Below are 16896 nucleotides of genomic sequence, written 5' to 3'. Positions count from 1 at the left end.
AATGTCTTATCAACTTTGTGTCTTCATGCTGGTAGGATTGTAAATTAATTCAAAGGGTACCTCTAATTCACTCTTGGTGAATTGTCATTTGCTGCCTCAATCGTTAGAAATGGAATGGGTTCTGCTTTACAATCTCACATATTGAGCTTTTTCAGGCCTGGGCTGAAAGAGTAAGGAAATGTGTGTCTGAGACTTATGCAAGAGTTGAGGCAGATATTCTCTACAAACTAGAGAAGGAGGTGATCTGTTTATTTTTGCTTTCACTGATGCTGTCTTTCTTTTTGGGATTACTTGTTGCTTATTCTATTACTTTTTTTTTTTGTTGTTTCCAGAATTTAAGCCTTCAAGTGCAACTTCCTGAAGGTGAAATGCTCCTAAATTTAATTAGACAAGTGGAATGTTGTCAATCTCAGTGCTGTGAGATGTTGAAAGGTTCTCTCAGTGTCAAGGTTGTTCCTACCTGGTCATAGTTTTGAAAGTGTTGATGAAAGTAGAACATTGCATAAATGACACATTTGATGTTGTACAGGAACTTGAATCGCTTCTCAACAGATGGGATGGTTTTGCAGTTAACATTCCAGAGCTTGAGCTTTTGAGACAATACCATAAAGATACCGTGTCTTGGATAGCGCGTGTTAATAATATTCTGTTGGGCATCAGCGAAAGGGAGGATCAAGAAACTGTAGCCCATGAGTTAACTTGCATTCAAAAGGATGCATCATTGCTTAGAGTTAAAGGTTTGGAAATCTTAGTCGATCTTTTGTTTACTAGTTGTGATCTACTGCAAATGTCTATAATATTTCTCATGTTTTTGACATAGTTGAGGAGCTGCCTTGTTTGGATATTGAGCTAAAGAAGGCTCGCTGTAGGGTAAAAGCGCTGAAGGTAACTTGAGTGGTCATTCTTTCCTATCACTTGCTATGGATCATTAAGTTACATATTCGGCATTCTAATCTTGTCCTATTCCTCTTTCCCTTTTTCTTTCTTGGCTATTCGATTCTTTTTATGGTTCATGACTGCTGTTACATCTAATCGCTTAAGCTACCTAAAGTAATTCATCATTCATTGTGATAGTTTGGTCTCGTAAAATCTCTAGTTCCTTACTCTATCTGAAATCTGAATATTCTGAAATTCTTCTTTCGTGCAGGCACTTGGTTGCAAAATGTCCATGGATTATATTGAGCAGCTTTTGATGGAGGCTAGCATGTAATATTACAATTTTCGGTTTACTTTGTAAGGATTTTCTTGAAAAATCCTATTTTTCATCCCATTTGATATGCGAATATATCACTAGATTGCAGATTGAGAAAGAGAAGTTGTTTGCTGATATTTATGAGGTAAAAAAAATTGCTGTATCCTTAGAGGAAAGAGCCAAGCGCCTCCTTAGAAACAAGGAAGAAATATCTGAATTTGAGGATGTTGTAAGGTGTTGCCTCCTTCCCTGATTTGGGTTATTGCTTCATATTTCTTGTGTGTTTGTGTATTCATTCTACTTCCCGTCTAATATTTTATGTTTTGCAAAATAATTAGGGCTTCAGAGGAGATTTCTATGATTTTTCCTTCTCTTGATGAAGTCAAGGATGCGGTATCGGTGGCTAAGTCTTGGCTATCTAGGTCACAGCCCTTTTTATCACGTGATTCTATGGAACTTGGTTCAAGTCTTTCTCTTGAAGTTGAAAATTTGAAGGTAAATCACTTGCAAACTCTGCCTTTTTGAAATATAGTGAAGTTCTTACATCCTTTGTTGTAATATCTGCAGATATTGGTATCAGAATCTAAGCTTCTGAAGCTATCTCTGAGAGAACAACTGATGATTCAAACATTGCTTGATACTTGCACCAGATGGGAGCAGGATGCTTGCTCTGCTTTGCATGATACAGAGTGGCTGTTGAATGTCGAAAATATAGATGACGAAATACTTAGCAGACATAGTAAAATTGAAAAACAAATTCAAGCCATAGAATCTGTTGTAGAAGCAGGTCAAGGTCTTGGTTTCAAGTTTGATATGGTTCCAAAACTTCAAGATGCTTGTTCTACTCTTCGTTGGTGCTTTAGGGCTCTATCTTTTGCTACTGCAATTCCAACACTTGAGGTAATTAATTGTCTCATAAGATTTCTGTTCTGGATAACTGGTAACTGGTAAAGTTGCTGCCATGTGATCAGGAGGGTCACGAGTTCAAGCCTTGAAAACAGCCTCTGGCAGAAATGCAAGGTAAGGCTGCGTACGATACACCCTTGTGGTGGGGCCTTCCCTGGACACCGCGCATAGCGGTAGCTTTAGTACACCGGGCTGCCCTTTTATAAAGAGAGATAGATCTGGACATTGAATTGTGGTTTTGGCTCTTCTCGTCATGACTGTGCATGCACTCCTTAGTATTGCGGTAAATAGATGTGATTTTAATTGTTTTCTTTGGCTTCTTTTGGTATCCAGAGCTTAAATTTTTTTTTTCTGGTCCCATATTCTGCCTCTGGTATTGCCCATATTCGAGGAACAACAGCTCTAATACCTTTTAGTCTGTCATCACCGTGGATTTTAAAGGTGTACTGTGCGAATAGTTGTTGATTAGTTGTTGATGGTTATTTTTTGGAGCACAATTCTCTTTTAGCCGGTTTGCTAAGTTACATGGTATATCTCTTCGGTTCATGTAAATCTACCTAAGTTTGGAAACTACAGGTGGTGGTGTAGTTGGAGTACCATTCCTGGTTCATCCCTTATCCTTTTGTCATGTTGGCAAAACATAAAAGTTGTAAACGGTAAACTATCTTGCTGACCTGAAGATGGTAGCTAGCTTAGTGAAGCAACACCTCATTCAAGAGTATCGCTAGTGTGATAACGTATGACACCCTAAACCCTTATCCCGTTTCTCCTTCCTTCATATGCTTGCCAACTACCCTGTTGTTGGAGCTTAGACCTTTTCTTTTCATCTTTTGTGGGGTATCAGATGGTTTATTTTCTTTAGCCCCTAATTTGGCGCATTAGACTTTCTCTCTTTATGATTAAGAACTCTTGGATCTGTCTCTCCACATGTAAGCCTTTTAATTCCATAGTTTGTCTTACCTCCCCGTTTAATGAATTTGTTGCCTTTATGGTGCACCTGGTTAAGGCATTTTTTACTGTTCATCTGTCCCTCTTAAAATGATGGTGCATGTGCTTTAGTTTATTTGTTAACGTTGCTTCAGGAAGTCAAGACGAATTTGGAGATCGCGAGCCACCTTCCTGTTATGTATACAACTTGCAGTTTGTGTATTGCCTTAATTGATTGGGTGAATTGGCTTAATAGAGCTTTGGAAGTCTCCAGTCAGTCCACTGCTGGAAGATCCAACTTAAGTGATGCTGAAGAAGTTCTCAGACAGTATCAGGTACCTTTTCGTCCATCTTCTATAGCCTTTATGGAGATTTATTCCTCCTCTTTTGTGATAGGTATTTTGATGTTACTACTATTTGATTTACATTCTACTTATCCTCGTTGACATGTGAACGTTATTGTTCTTTATTTGGTGCTTTCTTGCTGCAGAACGTTCTTGTCTCATCTCCTGCAATGATTAGTCAGCTTCAGAAGGCTATTGAGAAACACAAGTAAGTTTCTTACTGATGCAGATTTCATGTTTGTGGGGTGTGTATCTGCTTGTCATCACATTTCATGATGTCCAAAGATAGCTTCTTTAGCGACTATCAAGTGTGGCATTGGAGAGACCTAAAGTTTCTCCATGTTGTTTAGAAATAATATCGCATACTATTGATAAAATATCTTATGCTTCTTCCGTTTTCCTTTCTTGGATTCCTCTGGTGAATGCATGTAAGTCTCAAGTTTTCTCTTTTGAGAAACTATCTTAGATGCTGTTTAGATCGATGGAACTCGCTACTTTCTTCACACAATTTTCTCTATTTTTTGAATTAATAGTTGTTACTTTTATTTAAACTAGTTTTCCAGCACGTGCGTTGCACGTGTATGCCGAGCCGTGTAATAATATGCGTTTTTATAAAACATCAATATTATTGAAAACGGAATAAACAATTAAACGTGAACTAATAAAGTATAATTCGTTATGAATGATTAACATGGATCGTCATATGATGACTTGTCGAATCTACACGAACATACCCAGTGTATTCCCACAAAGTGCGGTCTGGGGAGGTTAAAAAGGCGAAACATAATCTCACTACTAATATCTTCATTAGAGTAAATGTATGAAAGAAAACTGATTATGTTGGCTATTAAACTTTACGTGGAAAAAATTTGTAAGGTCAAATAACCTAATAATTAATTTGGAAATTATATTTACTTATTGATTCAAATGTGTTACTCCCTCCGTCCATCTTTACTTGTCCACTTCACTTAAAATAGATGCCTAACAATTCTTGTCCAGTTTGGAAAATCAATAGATGATTTACTCATTTCTACCCATTTTACCCTTATTAATTACTGTCACTACCCAACAAAGAATTAAATTAATTATATTTAAAGGGTAATATTGTAAAATTACCCCTATCATTTACTATTTCTTAACCTGTGTTCTAAGTCAATAGCGGACAACTATTGACGAGCTGAGGAAGTATTTTAACAACGTTATTCATAGTATTTTCTTTTTCTTCTTTGGACATTACAACAACAATAAAAATTCTTTGGTCCAAAAATAAATTGGAGGCTTCTTTTCTTTTGACGATAAGCAAAATTGATGTTAATATAGCTTGACATAACTTCTTTCTATTGTCATGGTAAAAGTATTTCCCAAAACACATATTATAGATATGTATTTTGTTGATCATCCTTTAAATTTGTACTATTATAGTGTGATTTTATATTTTAGGTTTACTTTTAATATTTCAACTTTATTTCTTTAAAGTCTATGCTTGTTAGCTTACTTTGCTCAATATCCTTTTTACTCCGTTCACACTTAGTGTTAGTAATATATTGAGTTTTAATGTATTGAGTTTTCTTTTCCATGCTCATATATATCATAAACATTACAATCTATAGAATATTGAAAACTGTAATTAATTAACTGAAAGCTTCTATTTCTTCTACCCAACACTCCATGCATATTAATAGTAATCGATTCTATATTTACTTTGTTCTATCCAAATATTCCTTTAATATTTCTTGTCTTTTATGTTTGTTTAGTAATTTTCAATATCTCTACTCCCTTGAATATTATTAATCAACTATTAATCATGTACACAAGTTACCATCATATTACCCGACACATTGACAAACTAAAACAAAACAATAACATAGCTTATGTATGTAATCATAATTTGTCAATTTTTGATATTTTAACTATATTTCTCTTAGGTCTATGCTTGTTAGCTAATGATCCGCAATAAAGTTATTAGATTGTTTCATACAAAATGGCAATATATAATTATTACATTTTCTATACATGTCGTAAACATTAAGTGAGATATATAATTGACTCACAGAATATTGAACATTACAGTTAATATAATGGGAAGCTTCTACTTCCTATATATCCAATATCTTGTATTAATAATAATCAATTCTATAGTTAATTTGTTATATTACTTAGGCTATTCGTTTTGTTCCTTTTTTTGTTTTAAACACATATGTAATCATATTTTGGGATAATTTCAAAAACTTCCCTTCAAGTTTGCTTCTACAATGCAGAACTTCTTTGTCATTTCAGATATTGCACATCAATTTTTTACTTTAATTTTTTTTGAAATAATACTTGATTTAAATGACAAAATTATGTGGTACTCCTATATTGTCCTTCGAAGTGTAATGATCAAATACTACATTTTTCGACACAAATACTCCCTTCAAATATTCTCTCTTAGTTTGTGTAAAAATATGAAAAAGCCTACTAATAATAAGATAAAAATAAAGTAAATCTTCGTCTTGATGTTTGGATTTTTAATCAAATAGTGTGGCAATATAACAATAATGGTTTTTATCACTGACCTAGTTAATCAGGAAAAAGTATTGGGCGTCCAACATCGCTCATGGATAATTGTAGTTCTAAAGTGTGCAACTGTTGTAGTCTCCCTTCAGATTGCTTGTTTTTTTGAATATTCATTTGTAATCGAAATTGAGGGATGTTGAAAGATGATGCGAAAACATAAAGGTGGAATGGGTGTGAGAGCCGAGAAGAGTGGAAAGTACAAACAAATTTGAAACTGGTCCTGACTATTAAAATGATGAGTTTTCATTAGGTGTCAGATTTTTTCGTAATAATTTGGACAATTGGATTTTAGAGGGGTAATTTAGTTATTTTGATTTTAAGTTTTGGTGTTCATGCTTTTAAGGTAGTGTAGATATTATAAGTATTGTAATAATTAACTGTTATCTAATTTAGTCTCTTGCTTCTACTGAAAGGTTGGGTTAGGATTTCAGTTGGCAATTGTGGAAAAGTTACAACTGTTATGTTGGTAGAATTTGGCATAAACCTACTGCACCACCATCCCGGTATAAACCTTATCTACTCAGCCTGGTAAAAGAAAGTATAGGGAGAAGTCAAGTATCAGAAAACAACGACAAGTCAATGAAAGGATGACTCAGGAGATAATTGTGTACAGAGTTCCAAAAGTAATAAGGGGAATGACTATAGCAGATGAAAGTATGTCTTAAGCAGGGAATTATTGTTGATTGATATCAAAAAACCCCTGGCAGATGCATTGCCATATCTATTTTTTTTTCTTGTTTACTTTCGTCAAGTTACTTTTTTAGTTAGTTTTATGATTTTATCACTTAGCAAGTTAAACTTTTGCAGCTCATGGCTGGATCAGGTGCATTTATTTTTTGCCCTCGACTTTACGGATCGATCATGGGATCAGTTGCTGCAACTTAAGGTAACATTTCTTTTTGTGTGCTGTACTTTCTTTCTTTCTTTTTCAAGGTCAACATGAACTCTTTAGTTTATGTTAGAACTACTTTCCTTTTCTCTCCTAGTAGAAGTCGTAGCTTTTACTATTTTGGAAATTTTGTTATTGGAGTATTTTTGTTGTGTTGGATTTTCACTTAATGAGTTGCTATTATGCTGGAAGTTGGAAAAGTAGTTTAGTGTCTCATCTTCTGTCTTTGTTCTCGTGGCTACTTTTGTATAGATTGTTAAATTAGGGCATTTGAATTTTTCCGCCAAATGGAGCACACGGGGCATTTTTCTTGAAAAAGAGGGGATAACCAATGTGATTCGTTTTCTCTATATTTTTCCTTTTTCTACGCGGCTCATAATACAAAAACGGTCTTAGTTCTTATCACCAACCATTTGAACTGGAGCTATTGTTTTCTCACTTCTGATTCAAATTCTTCTTTCAATCTTGCTTTGATTAAATTTCTTTTGAGCCGAGGGTCTATGGAAATAGCCTCTCTACCCCAAAAAGGTAGGGGTAAGGTCTCTCACATCTTACCATCTCTAGACCCCACTTGTGGGATTGCATTGGGTATATTATTATTGTTCTGATTCAGATTCGTGCTGTCAGTTAACCTTATGGAGATTGATTCGGCAGGGCGGCTTGTCTGGAAGTTTTCCGTCCTACTACTATATGTAGAAATTGAGTGAGCGAAAGGAAAAATAGTAACAGACTAGTGAAGAAACTTATGGAGAATTGATAATGAAAAAATTCCCATTGATGTGATTCGTTGGTTCTCACCTGGCTTGTTGTCCACAATTGTGAACTTTTATCCATCGAACTGACCCAAAAAATGCTCTCAACCTCCCTAAGAAATTAATATTTAATATCGAGCCATTTTCACGGTTCTTATATTTTGGAGCTTCAAACACGTTTTCTCATACCATGTATTGCTATCATGTGATATTCATTGATTTTCATGGTTACTGAATGTCTGGTGATTCAAACACGTTCAGGAAAAAGGGAATAATGATGCCTTCAGTTGCTCAGAACTGGACATGGTTTTTTCTGAGGTGCATAAGACAGAGGAGTGGAAGCGCCGGTGTGAGGATGTCTTACATCCTTCAGTCAGAGATGCTCACCTGCTTACAGCTCTTTCACAGGTTTAAAGTTGTTTTTTCCTTTTATTTTGTTCCTGTTGAGCTTTGTTGATCTGGTTATATAGCTAGTATGGGGTAGATGTGTGATGCAATCTAATGGAATTCCGCAGACTGAAAACGCACTTGAGAGATCAATCAGCATTTGTGAGTATTCTAACCGGACCAATGCAAGGGCGTTATGTATATTCTGCTCACTTGATGGTGTGAACCAGAAGCTTTTGACATGTTCTACTTGCAATGACTGGTACTTTATCTGGTTAATTAACTTACTAATTTTGTGTTTCTTGTTTTGATATAGATGTTTGGGAGAGGGGATTTGATAGACTGTTTGTTATTACCAGTTTTCCAGAGGTGGTATAACACTTGGAACCTATCTGGTCAATCTTCCAAAAACATCTTATTTTCAGAAGTACTTTTGTCAAAATAGCTTCTCAGATAAGGACTTTTGGAAAGTTGTAGTTTGTGTATCACCAATTCATTCAAAATTTTTTATGTTAAAATAGAAAACATAAATTTAACATACGTACTTAAATTTTTATCAATATAGACATAGTTAAACCAAAGTAATAGTATTGAATATCTTGTATAATTACTTATTTTTTCTACAAATGATTTAAATATATCAAGATAAATTGTTAGGTAAAACAAGAAAGGAAAAGGGAAAGAGGGTTGTACTTATATTTGAGAGACAGATGGGTTAAGTTGATATCAAATAGTTTGATAAATATAATTTTTTGACTAGGATATGTTTGTCTTGGCAGAAACTAATTTCTTCTTCTGCTTCTACTAATGCTCAACAACACTTTTCCTTCTCGGCCATGCATCTTTAAAAAAGTACCTGTAGTTTCCAAGAAGCTTGGCCAAACGGGCTATTAATTTCCCTCAACCAAGGAAAAATAGGACTATTTTGATTTCAAGCAACTATTTATTAATTATTTTTCATCTGAAGATTGCTTTCGTTATCACTTACAAAAATTGTTATGCTTCTATACAGCTTCCACTTGCAGTGCATTGGAGGGTCACCAGGAGATCCCAATGATTCTAAAGTTTTTAGTTGTCCTTATTGTCATTTTATGAACAGTGGAAAAATATCGAGAAATGGAAGTGATCCTCTGGTATGCTTGACCCAGTAGCTCTCCGAATGAGCTTTGTACTACAGTTTGTAGTAATGCCTGATATCTCGTTTTACTTATTGCAGAATATTGGAAGGAAGAAGTTCAAGTTGCACAAGCTTGTTGAGCTCTTATCAGATGATGAACATCTATGTTTATGGTAATGATAATTGTCTGTTTCAATTGAAATTCTGTGATAGAAGACTCAGAACTGCTTTTCAAACTGAGCAGGATGCTTGGATACCAATTTTCTTCTTCTCTTTTTTTCTTTAACTTCTCATTTTGGTTGGGAAAATGTGGGTAAGGAGGAGTTCTGGCAGTGGGTGGATGTTGCGTTAAGCAGCTTTTAGTATCATTGTATTACTAGTGTGCAACTCTGACCTTAGAATCATATGATAGAAAGTCTATAAAGTCTCATTTAACCATTGACATTCTCCTGGCAGGATTCAGGAAAGAACTGTACTTCATCAAATTGCTCAAAAAGCTCTCGATTTCAAAGCTCGTGTAGAAGAGATCGTCAAGTTTGTTTTGTCTTATTCAGATAAAGATCTTAGCATTATTGCTAAAAAGTTATGTGTCGCTTTGAAGGTACCAAATATCTGTTCAGCATTCAGTTGCAATGACAATATTAGTGTAGACCTGTTTTGTGTCGCTCATATGATAGTGCTTTCTCCTGCTGATGTGTATCTTTGGGGGTGTCTTCATTGATGTGGGCATGTTATTTTTTTGTGTCTTGCCTTCATCATTTTGGGCATTTAACTTGATTTTGGGATCAATTAATTCACACTTTTTTCTGTGAGCATGTAAGAATATTAGCTTTAAAATCTCTACTTGGAACTTATTTTCACTTTCTGTTGACTTCATAGGCTGTACATGTTGTTGGTGCATATGATTCCGAGTCGAACAGCAAAATCGAGCTGGCATTAGCAAGAACTTCTTGGAAAATCAGAGCTCAGAGATTATTAGACGGTTCACACAAACCCTCAATTCAAGTGCTTCAACGGCATTTAAAAGAGGTATGCTGCACTTTCACTTGCCTTATTTGTATATTGATTGATCTATTTATTTTTCTTGGGCGGCTCCAGCGCACTTTCCACAGGTTCTAGCTCGTATATTAATGATGTTCATTTCTTTCTTTTTTTTTTTAAAGGAAATTTGCTGGTTCTATTTCACATGGACCTCTCTTTTACCTTGTCATACAGGGTAAAAATTATTCAAGTGTGCTGCAATAGATCCTTCTAAATAAACTAAAAAACTGCAAATTATATATCGTACCCGATATGGATACACATCCACATGATAATCATTTCCAGATCCGTAACATAACTGCAGGACATCAGGAAATTGGAATTAAATATAATAGACCCTTGTGGCCCAGCCTTTCCCGGACCCTACTCATAGCGGGAGCTTTAGTGCACCGGACTGCCCTTTTAAAGGTGGAAAATCTCTTATGATCACGGGCAATTTTACTATACTTTTAGTGGAACTATGAAGTTTTAGGATCTCTGTTAGATTCTTATGTCTCCGAGCAATCTTATTTAACTTCCGACTGGAAAGGCCTATTGTCACTCTTTTCTGTTCAATAACCATCAAGAGACTGAACCTGTTAAGATAAATTTTTTAGCAAACCCCAGTCTAATAATGTTTCAACAGTTGAACTGATAGTTGAACGAGCGTAAGAAATTAATTACGACTCTTTAAAAACCTTTGGCTGTTTAGTTTTCTCATCAGGCTCATTGTCGAAATGAGTGGGCTCTACTCTCTGCAGCTTGTTCACCACTGCTGAAACTCTCATTTTCATATGGCGCTTTTTGTGAATCAGGAATGTAGTTCATGAGTATGCGGACCTTAATAGAATACATTTCTTGCCCTCTGGCTATGATAACATTTTTTGCCCTTTGGCTAATGATAAAAACGTTCCGACCTTAGTAGATCATTTCTTGATATTTTTCGGTTTATCATTGGCGCGAGGTTATCATTGGAAATGCTTGCAACCCAACAAATTATAGCCTGATATGTTGATTGTTCAATACTACTCCAGGGACTAGCTGTCGGCATTCCTTCAGAAGATTATTTTAGACAGAGGCTGACCGAAGTGAAGAACATTGCGTCGCAGTGGGCTGATATGGCAAAGAAGGTAAAAAAGTGTACATGTAATGCATCTCAATGGTTACGTTCTTGATACATGGTATCATCCTTAACCATCTTCCTTGTACCAGGTTTCAACAGATGGGGGCGCACTTGGATTGGATAAGGTTTTTGAGCTCATCATGGAGGGTGAAAATTTACCCGTGTCATGTGAAAAGGAGCTTAAGGTAAAATGTTAAAGAGAGCTACTCTTGTTCAAGATGAAAGTTGAGTGTAGTCGTATCAAATCTAACTAGGACATGTTTTCGGAATATGCAGTTACTAAGGGATCGGAGTATGCTTTATTGCCTTTGTCGGAAACCTTATGATCAGAGACCGATGATTGCTTGTGATAAATGTGATGAATGGTATCATTTTGATTGCATCAAGTTATGCTCACTGCCAAAAGTTTACATTTGCCCTGCATGTTGTTGCATGGAGGGAGAGGATTTTGCATCAATGTCAACAAGCGGCGAAGAGAGGTGAGCATTCTCTCCTTTTTTTCCCTTTAACAACTTGTAATTGCTTGAAGTAAATAATCCGTTTGTGTTCTTTGAAAACGAAAGAAAAGCATGCTTCCGGAGGTGGATCTAGAATTTAAATTTGATAGGTTCAAGACTCCGAGTTCTTTGGTCATCTAGATGAACCGTCTTATATGGTCAATGAACTCATACTAATGTTAAGACTAGTCGCGATATAAGTTTCTGACTGCTCGTTTGAACTGCAGGGTCATCAGTGGCAAACACGAGGTACCTCAGACGCCTTCCCCGCGACACAGAGAATCAACAAGGAAATCAAGAAAAACCAAATGGGAGAGAGTGGATGTTGCTGCTAATATATCAAGTACTAGTAATATTGAACAGTTATTCTGGAAAAATAGGAAACCATATAGAAGAGTAGCTCGTAGAAGGTCACAGTTTGAGAGCTTATCTCCCTTTATTATTGTGCAAAATAGTTCATCTGTGTAAATACCTTATTTTTGGTCTCTTATCGATTCTCATTTTTTTGAGCCTTTGGCAATTCTTCACTTCCCTTCTGTCTTATGATGATTACAATAGTATCATTTCACATTTTCCTCGGTACCCGCGCTAGAGGGCCGGAGAAGTGCTTCCTACCAAAGATTTTTTAATATCCACGTCTCGAAACCAAGGCATCTCAATCCGCACCAGTGGTTGTTCCTGCACATATATTTGCAAGTCAATTAATTAAATTTAAATTGTAAAATACTTATAATGCACCAGGCTATTTTTTTTTTTAAAAAAAAAAAAACTTAGAAAATTCAAAATAAATTGACAAGTTCATAAAGGTGTTTTCATTAAACTATGTTCAGCTATTTCATGCAAATATTGTTTAGGAATCTTGTTACTCAGAATTTGTCATTTTCCTTTTCTTTCCCCTTGTCCTTTTCTGCGTTAAATTGGTGCTAAATAAAAATCTACCAACCAACTCAACAGCTATTTTTTCAAAAGAAAAGTACAGGCAGGCACAAATTGTGTGCAGAAAATTTATTCTCATAAAACTATCTGAGTAAATTCTTGCCTTAAATGGCAAAAACAATCCTTTTTGTCCAGTACCACCCTACAGCTTTGACTGGACAGTAAATAATAGTACTGTTTTCTTTCTGGTTTTTGAATTTTTGAAAACAAAATAACTATTCAAACTCCATTGAAAAGAAAAATGGTGACAACAAGGTCAAGCTTTCAACAAGCAGCAGCTACCTCATCTCCAACACTCAAAGGTTGGCTCACCTTTGAGAAAAAGAAGTACAGAAAAGTCTCTGGGATTTATGGTAACTTTTTCCCTTGTAATAAAATTGTTGTATTAGGAGAGTTGAGAATGTAGAAAACTTGGAGTATAAAAAGACACGAGATTTTCTTTACAGCCTGTTTAGCTAAAAAAGGGCAGTCCATGTGCGGGGTCTAAGGAATGGTCATATTGTATTTTGTGCTAGCAAGCTGTGTAACACAATTTGTCAACCTGGGGTGCCCTTTATTTTCTTTGTTTCTTTTGTGAAACATCAAAAAGATGCAATCTTTACAAGATTATAGTAGTTTCTTGGCATTTGGGGTTCTACTAAAGTGATATCTTGTATTTCTGCATTCAAAAACAAACCTTTACATGCATGATTTTCAGTTTTTCAAGAGGGTGTTTAATATTTTGTGCTAGCTGTTCAACGCAAATTAACAACCTCCTGCGTGCCCTACAAGATTATAGTAGTTTCTTGGCACTTGGGGTTCTACTAAAATAATATCATGTATATCTGCATTCATAAACAAACCTCATTTGAGGTTTTTCTTAAACTGAATAATTAGTTGCATTTGCCTTGTATCTTTTGTGTACAGCAACAACAACATACCTAGTATAATCCCACAAAGTGGGGTGGTAGAGTGTAGCAGACCTTACCCCTATCTCAGACGTGTCTTCTGTCTTGTCTGTACTCTGCGAAACTGACTGTAAGTTGAGGGCCTTTCGGAAACAATCTCTTTACGTCCACAGGGTAGGGGTAAGGTCTGCGTACACTCTAACCTCCCCAGGCTCCACCCGTGGGATTACACTTGGTATTATGTTGTTGCCGAAATTGAATGTAGACTCTATGCTGGACTGAGCAGAAGAAACTTTTAAGTTATTAGCTAATTTTTTGACAAATAAGAGTATGATGTTAAATTTTTTGCTCTTGAATTGGTATTAGTAATTGATGATGTATGTGTAAATGCAATAGCAACATACCCAGTATACTACCACCAAGTGGGGTCTGGGGGGAGGGGAGGTAAGTGTACGCAGTCCATACCACTACCTCAGATGTGAGATAGAGAAGCTGTTTCCGATAACCCCCGGCTCAAAATGTATGTGTAAATGCATTAATGAAAAACAGATGGATTGGCTGCTTCCTATTTGGTTTTCTTCATCAATGTAGGGGTATCTGTTTCTTCTGAACGGTTTTCACTTTCTACTGTGTCTTGATGAACTGGATCCAGTTGTTTTTCCCTAGTAATTAAGGATTTGTTTTGAGTACCAGTTGATTATTGATTTGAATCCTTGAAGACCACTGGTATGAACTTTTTCATTCTCTATATTATGTGTGTTTAGCGGGAAGTAGACCGAGCAAGATTGAATGTATTTGTTAGAGCTTGGTAATATGATTATCGCATCTTATTACATCCTATGATCATTTGTTAAAATGCAGCCCAACAGTGAAAGGTGTTCAAAAGAAATGATCAGCTGTTAAGGAAAAGGTGCCGGTCATATAGCTTATTTAATTTATCTGTATTTAGTATGGTATAATAGACTGAGACGTTGATTTGATTATTCGCTAATGACATCAATCCCATGTTTTGGAGAGCTCCTCTGAAATCATAATTTTTCTTGAAGACAAACTATTTAGTTCCAAATCTTACTTGACAAGAGTTATTCTTCTTGCTACTGATAGAGTTTGAGATCAATTCAACTTTATTTGCATATTCACTGCAGTACAAGAGTATTTGATTTTTCAATTGCTTGCTAAAGATAAGTAGTGAAGATAGTATGACCTACAAGATTATTTGATTTTTCAATTGTTTGCTAAAGATTAGTGAAGATAGTATGACATACAAGTCTTTGCCTTCGCTCTGAGTCGATCTTTCAGTGCTGTTGCCTGAAAAAATCTTGAAGTTACTAAACTGTACATATATTGGCTGTGTAGCATAATATATCAAACCTGGGGTGCCCTTGTCTTTCTTGTTTCTTTAGTGAAACATCCAAAAGCTGAAATCTTTACAAGACTAAAGTAGTTTCTTGGCATTTGGGTTCTCAACTAAAGTACTATTATATATATCTGCATTCTGGAGGATCACATGCCCGTTTCATTGTTTCTTCTGATATCTTGAACTATAACTGTTGATACAGTTAATGCGGCAGCACCAGGAACAGCTCCAGCAGTAGTTCTTTCACTTCCTGCGTCACCAACAGGATCAAACGGAGATACTTCTTCACGAGTTTCTACAAGCACAAATGCTTCAGAGCTAGTTCCCCCACCTCATGTGCCACCAACAGGATCAGATGAAGCTATTCCCAAGCGAGTGTTGATGTCCTGTTCAAATGCTCCAAAGCTAGTTCCCCAACCTCCTATGCCACCATGGGGGTCAACAAGTGATAGGCCTTTGCTAATTCCTTGCGATGAAGAGGACGAGCAGAAAGAGACAAAGTTCAAGCTAAATCCTTTGTCAAGACTGAAGGCAGCAAAAGAAACACATGTGAGTGCAAATGGATTTTCTTCCCAAGTGCATGAAAAATCACAAAAAGTGATCACGGATGAAGTCAAGTCTATGTTGGTGACTCAGCTCACTTCTGAGAAGATGACTAGCGTGGATGAAATGGTTACTTTTGCCAACCGTACTTTTACCACGTTGAATTGGTTTGGTGCTGACTATGCTTTGCTCCACAAAGATGTCAAGGACTTCATTGCTTATAAATTTGATCTACTCACCGCTGAGAGAAAACTAGATATGTTGGCTATTCCAGAATTGGAGAACAAATATCTAGATTATATGCGTGAATGATATTGAAGAGTCGATTGAACAAGCTCAAGCAAATCAAAAAATGGCTAAGGAGAAAAAAGAACCTCTAAAGAGGCAAATAGAAGATGAAATAGAGCTGATAGAAGATGCAAGAAAGAGGATTCGCAGATTGGAACGAAAGATTGCTCATATTGAACAAGATGGAAGTTGATACAATGCTAAGTGCGTATCAAGAGATTCCAACCAACACAAGAACAACAAGATGAACAACAAAGTGCTAGTGAATCGAAAATGGCCACACACGGCTTCACTAGGCTTGCAACACTTGTTTGAACTAGAAAAGTGAGTTAACAACAAGAACAATAAAGACAATATTGCTAGTGAATCGAAAGAGCCCCACACGGCTTCACTAGACTTTTATATTTAACAACACAATGTTAACAAGATTTACAAAGAAAGAGATAGAAACTTGACACACAATATTCATTAATCTAAGAACCCTAACAAGAGAAAGGACCCTAAGACTAATAAATATCAATACCAAGTTCTTACTTGGATCAAGAGGAACTCAAAGAACCTAGTTTCTAGCCAAGATACAACACTAGTATCACTCTACTAGTGAGAATTTGGTTTTGGCCTTTCCAAATGATGAGAAAGAGAAGTAAAAAATTTACAAGTCTTTGTTTCTTGAATAATAGGAATGAACTAAAGCAAGACTAGCCCTATACATGGCTTATATAGTAACTTAGAAAGGAGGGACAAAGACCTGACATTTAAGTGGGTGGGTTTGGGGTGTCTTGGTGGGCCTCTTTACATTTTATTAAATATAGGCCCTTAGATGGGCTCACAAGGGCCTCACACATGGCCAAGAATGTGAACAAGGCTTGGAGTCATTGCAACTCACGTGCTTGGCTTCGTGTGAAAGGTCTCGAGCTAGGAATTCCCGTATCATAAGTGTTCAAAAGATGATGAGCAAAAATATAAAGCATACCATAAGATTAAACTAGGCGAGGTTCAAATACTTGGTACACAAATGGAGGCAGCTAAAGAAGTGCAGAGGGAAATTGAGCGGTGCAAGAAGGAAGCTCTCCAAGGGATTGAATCCACCACTCGCCGCCTACAGTCTTACAAATAGCTTTCGATTAGTTGGAGAAAGCTAGTCCTCATCATAGACAGATGGTCTGTTTATCTAA

General features: G+C 36.1%; 1 protein-coding gene across 2 annotated transcripts in view; it reads left to right on the top strand.

The window, feature by feature from the left end:
* LOC107865060 (lysine-specific demethylase 5A) overlaps positions 1 to 12230 on the top strand; it is a 29572-nt gene extending 17342 nt beyond the window's left edge. For both annotated transcript variants that reach the window (XM_016711422.2, XM_047403927.1), the window contains exons 14-34: positions 156 to 239; positions 333 to 449; positions 530 to 737; positions 821 to 885; positions 1148 to 1206; positions 1295 to 1426; positions 1531 to 1687; positions 1760 to 2092; positions 3181 to 3360; positions 3516 to 3577; positions 6733 to 6811; positions 7828 to 7974; positions 8082 to 8215; positions 8966 to 9086; positions 9170 to 9243; positions 9527 to 9671; positions 9950 to 10099; positions 11125 to 11220; positions 11303 to 11398; positions 11490 to 11692; positions 11938 to 12230. In XM_016711422.2, coding sequence (XP_016566908.2) covers positions 156 to 239; positions 333 to 449; positions 530 to 737; positions 821 to 885; positions 1148 to 1206; positions 1295 to 1426; positions 1531 to 1687; positions 1760 to 2092; positions 3181 to 3360; positions 3516 to 3577; positions 6733 to 6811; positions 7828 to 7974; positions 8082 to 8215; positions 8966 to 9086; positions 9170 to 9243; positions 9527 to 9671; positions 9950 to 10099; positions 11125 to 11220; positions 11303 to 11398; positions 11490 to 11692; positions 11938 to 12178 — 2883 coding nt within the window. In that variant the 3' untranslated portion in view covers positions 12179 to 12230. The remainder of the gene's footprint in view (positions 1 to 155; positions 240 to 332; positions 450 to 529; positions 738 to 820; positions 886 to 1147; positions 1207 to 1294; positions 1427 to 1530; positions 1688 to 1759; positions 2093 to 3180; positions 3361 to 3515; positions 3578 to 6732; positions 6812 to 7827; positions 7975 to 8081; positions 8216 to 8965; positions 9087 to 9169; positions 9244 to 9526; positions 9672 to 9949; positions 10100 to 11124; positions 11221 to 11302; positions 11399 to 11489; positions 11693 to 11937) is intronic.
* Positions 12231 to 16896: the final 4666 nt, after the last annotated feature.

The sequence above is a fragment of the Capsicum annuum genome, unplaced genomic scaffold (assembly GCF_002878395.1).
Source record: "Capsicum annuum cultivar UCD-10X-F1 unplaced genomic scaffold, UCD10Xv1.1 ctg4984, whole genome shotgun sequence".
NCBI classification, from domain to species: Eukaryota; Viridiplantae; Streptophyta; class Magnoliopsida; order Solanales; family Solanaceae; genus Capsicum; species Capsicum annuum.
The sequence above is the reverse complement of the archived record's forward strand: the minus strand, read 5'-3'. Positions and strand labels throughout refer to the sequence as shown.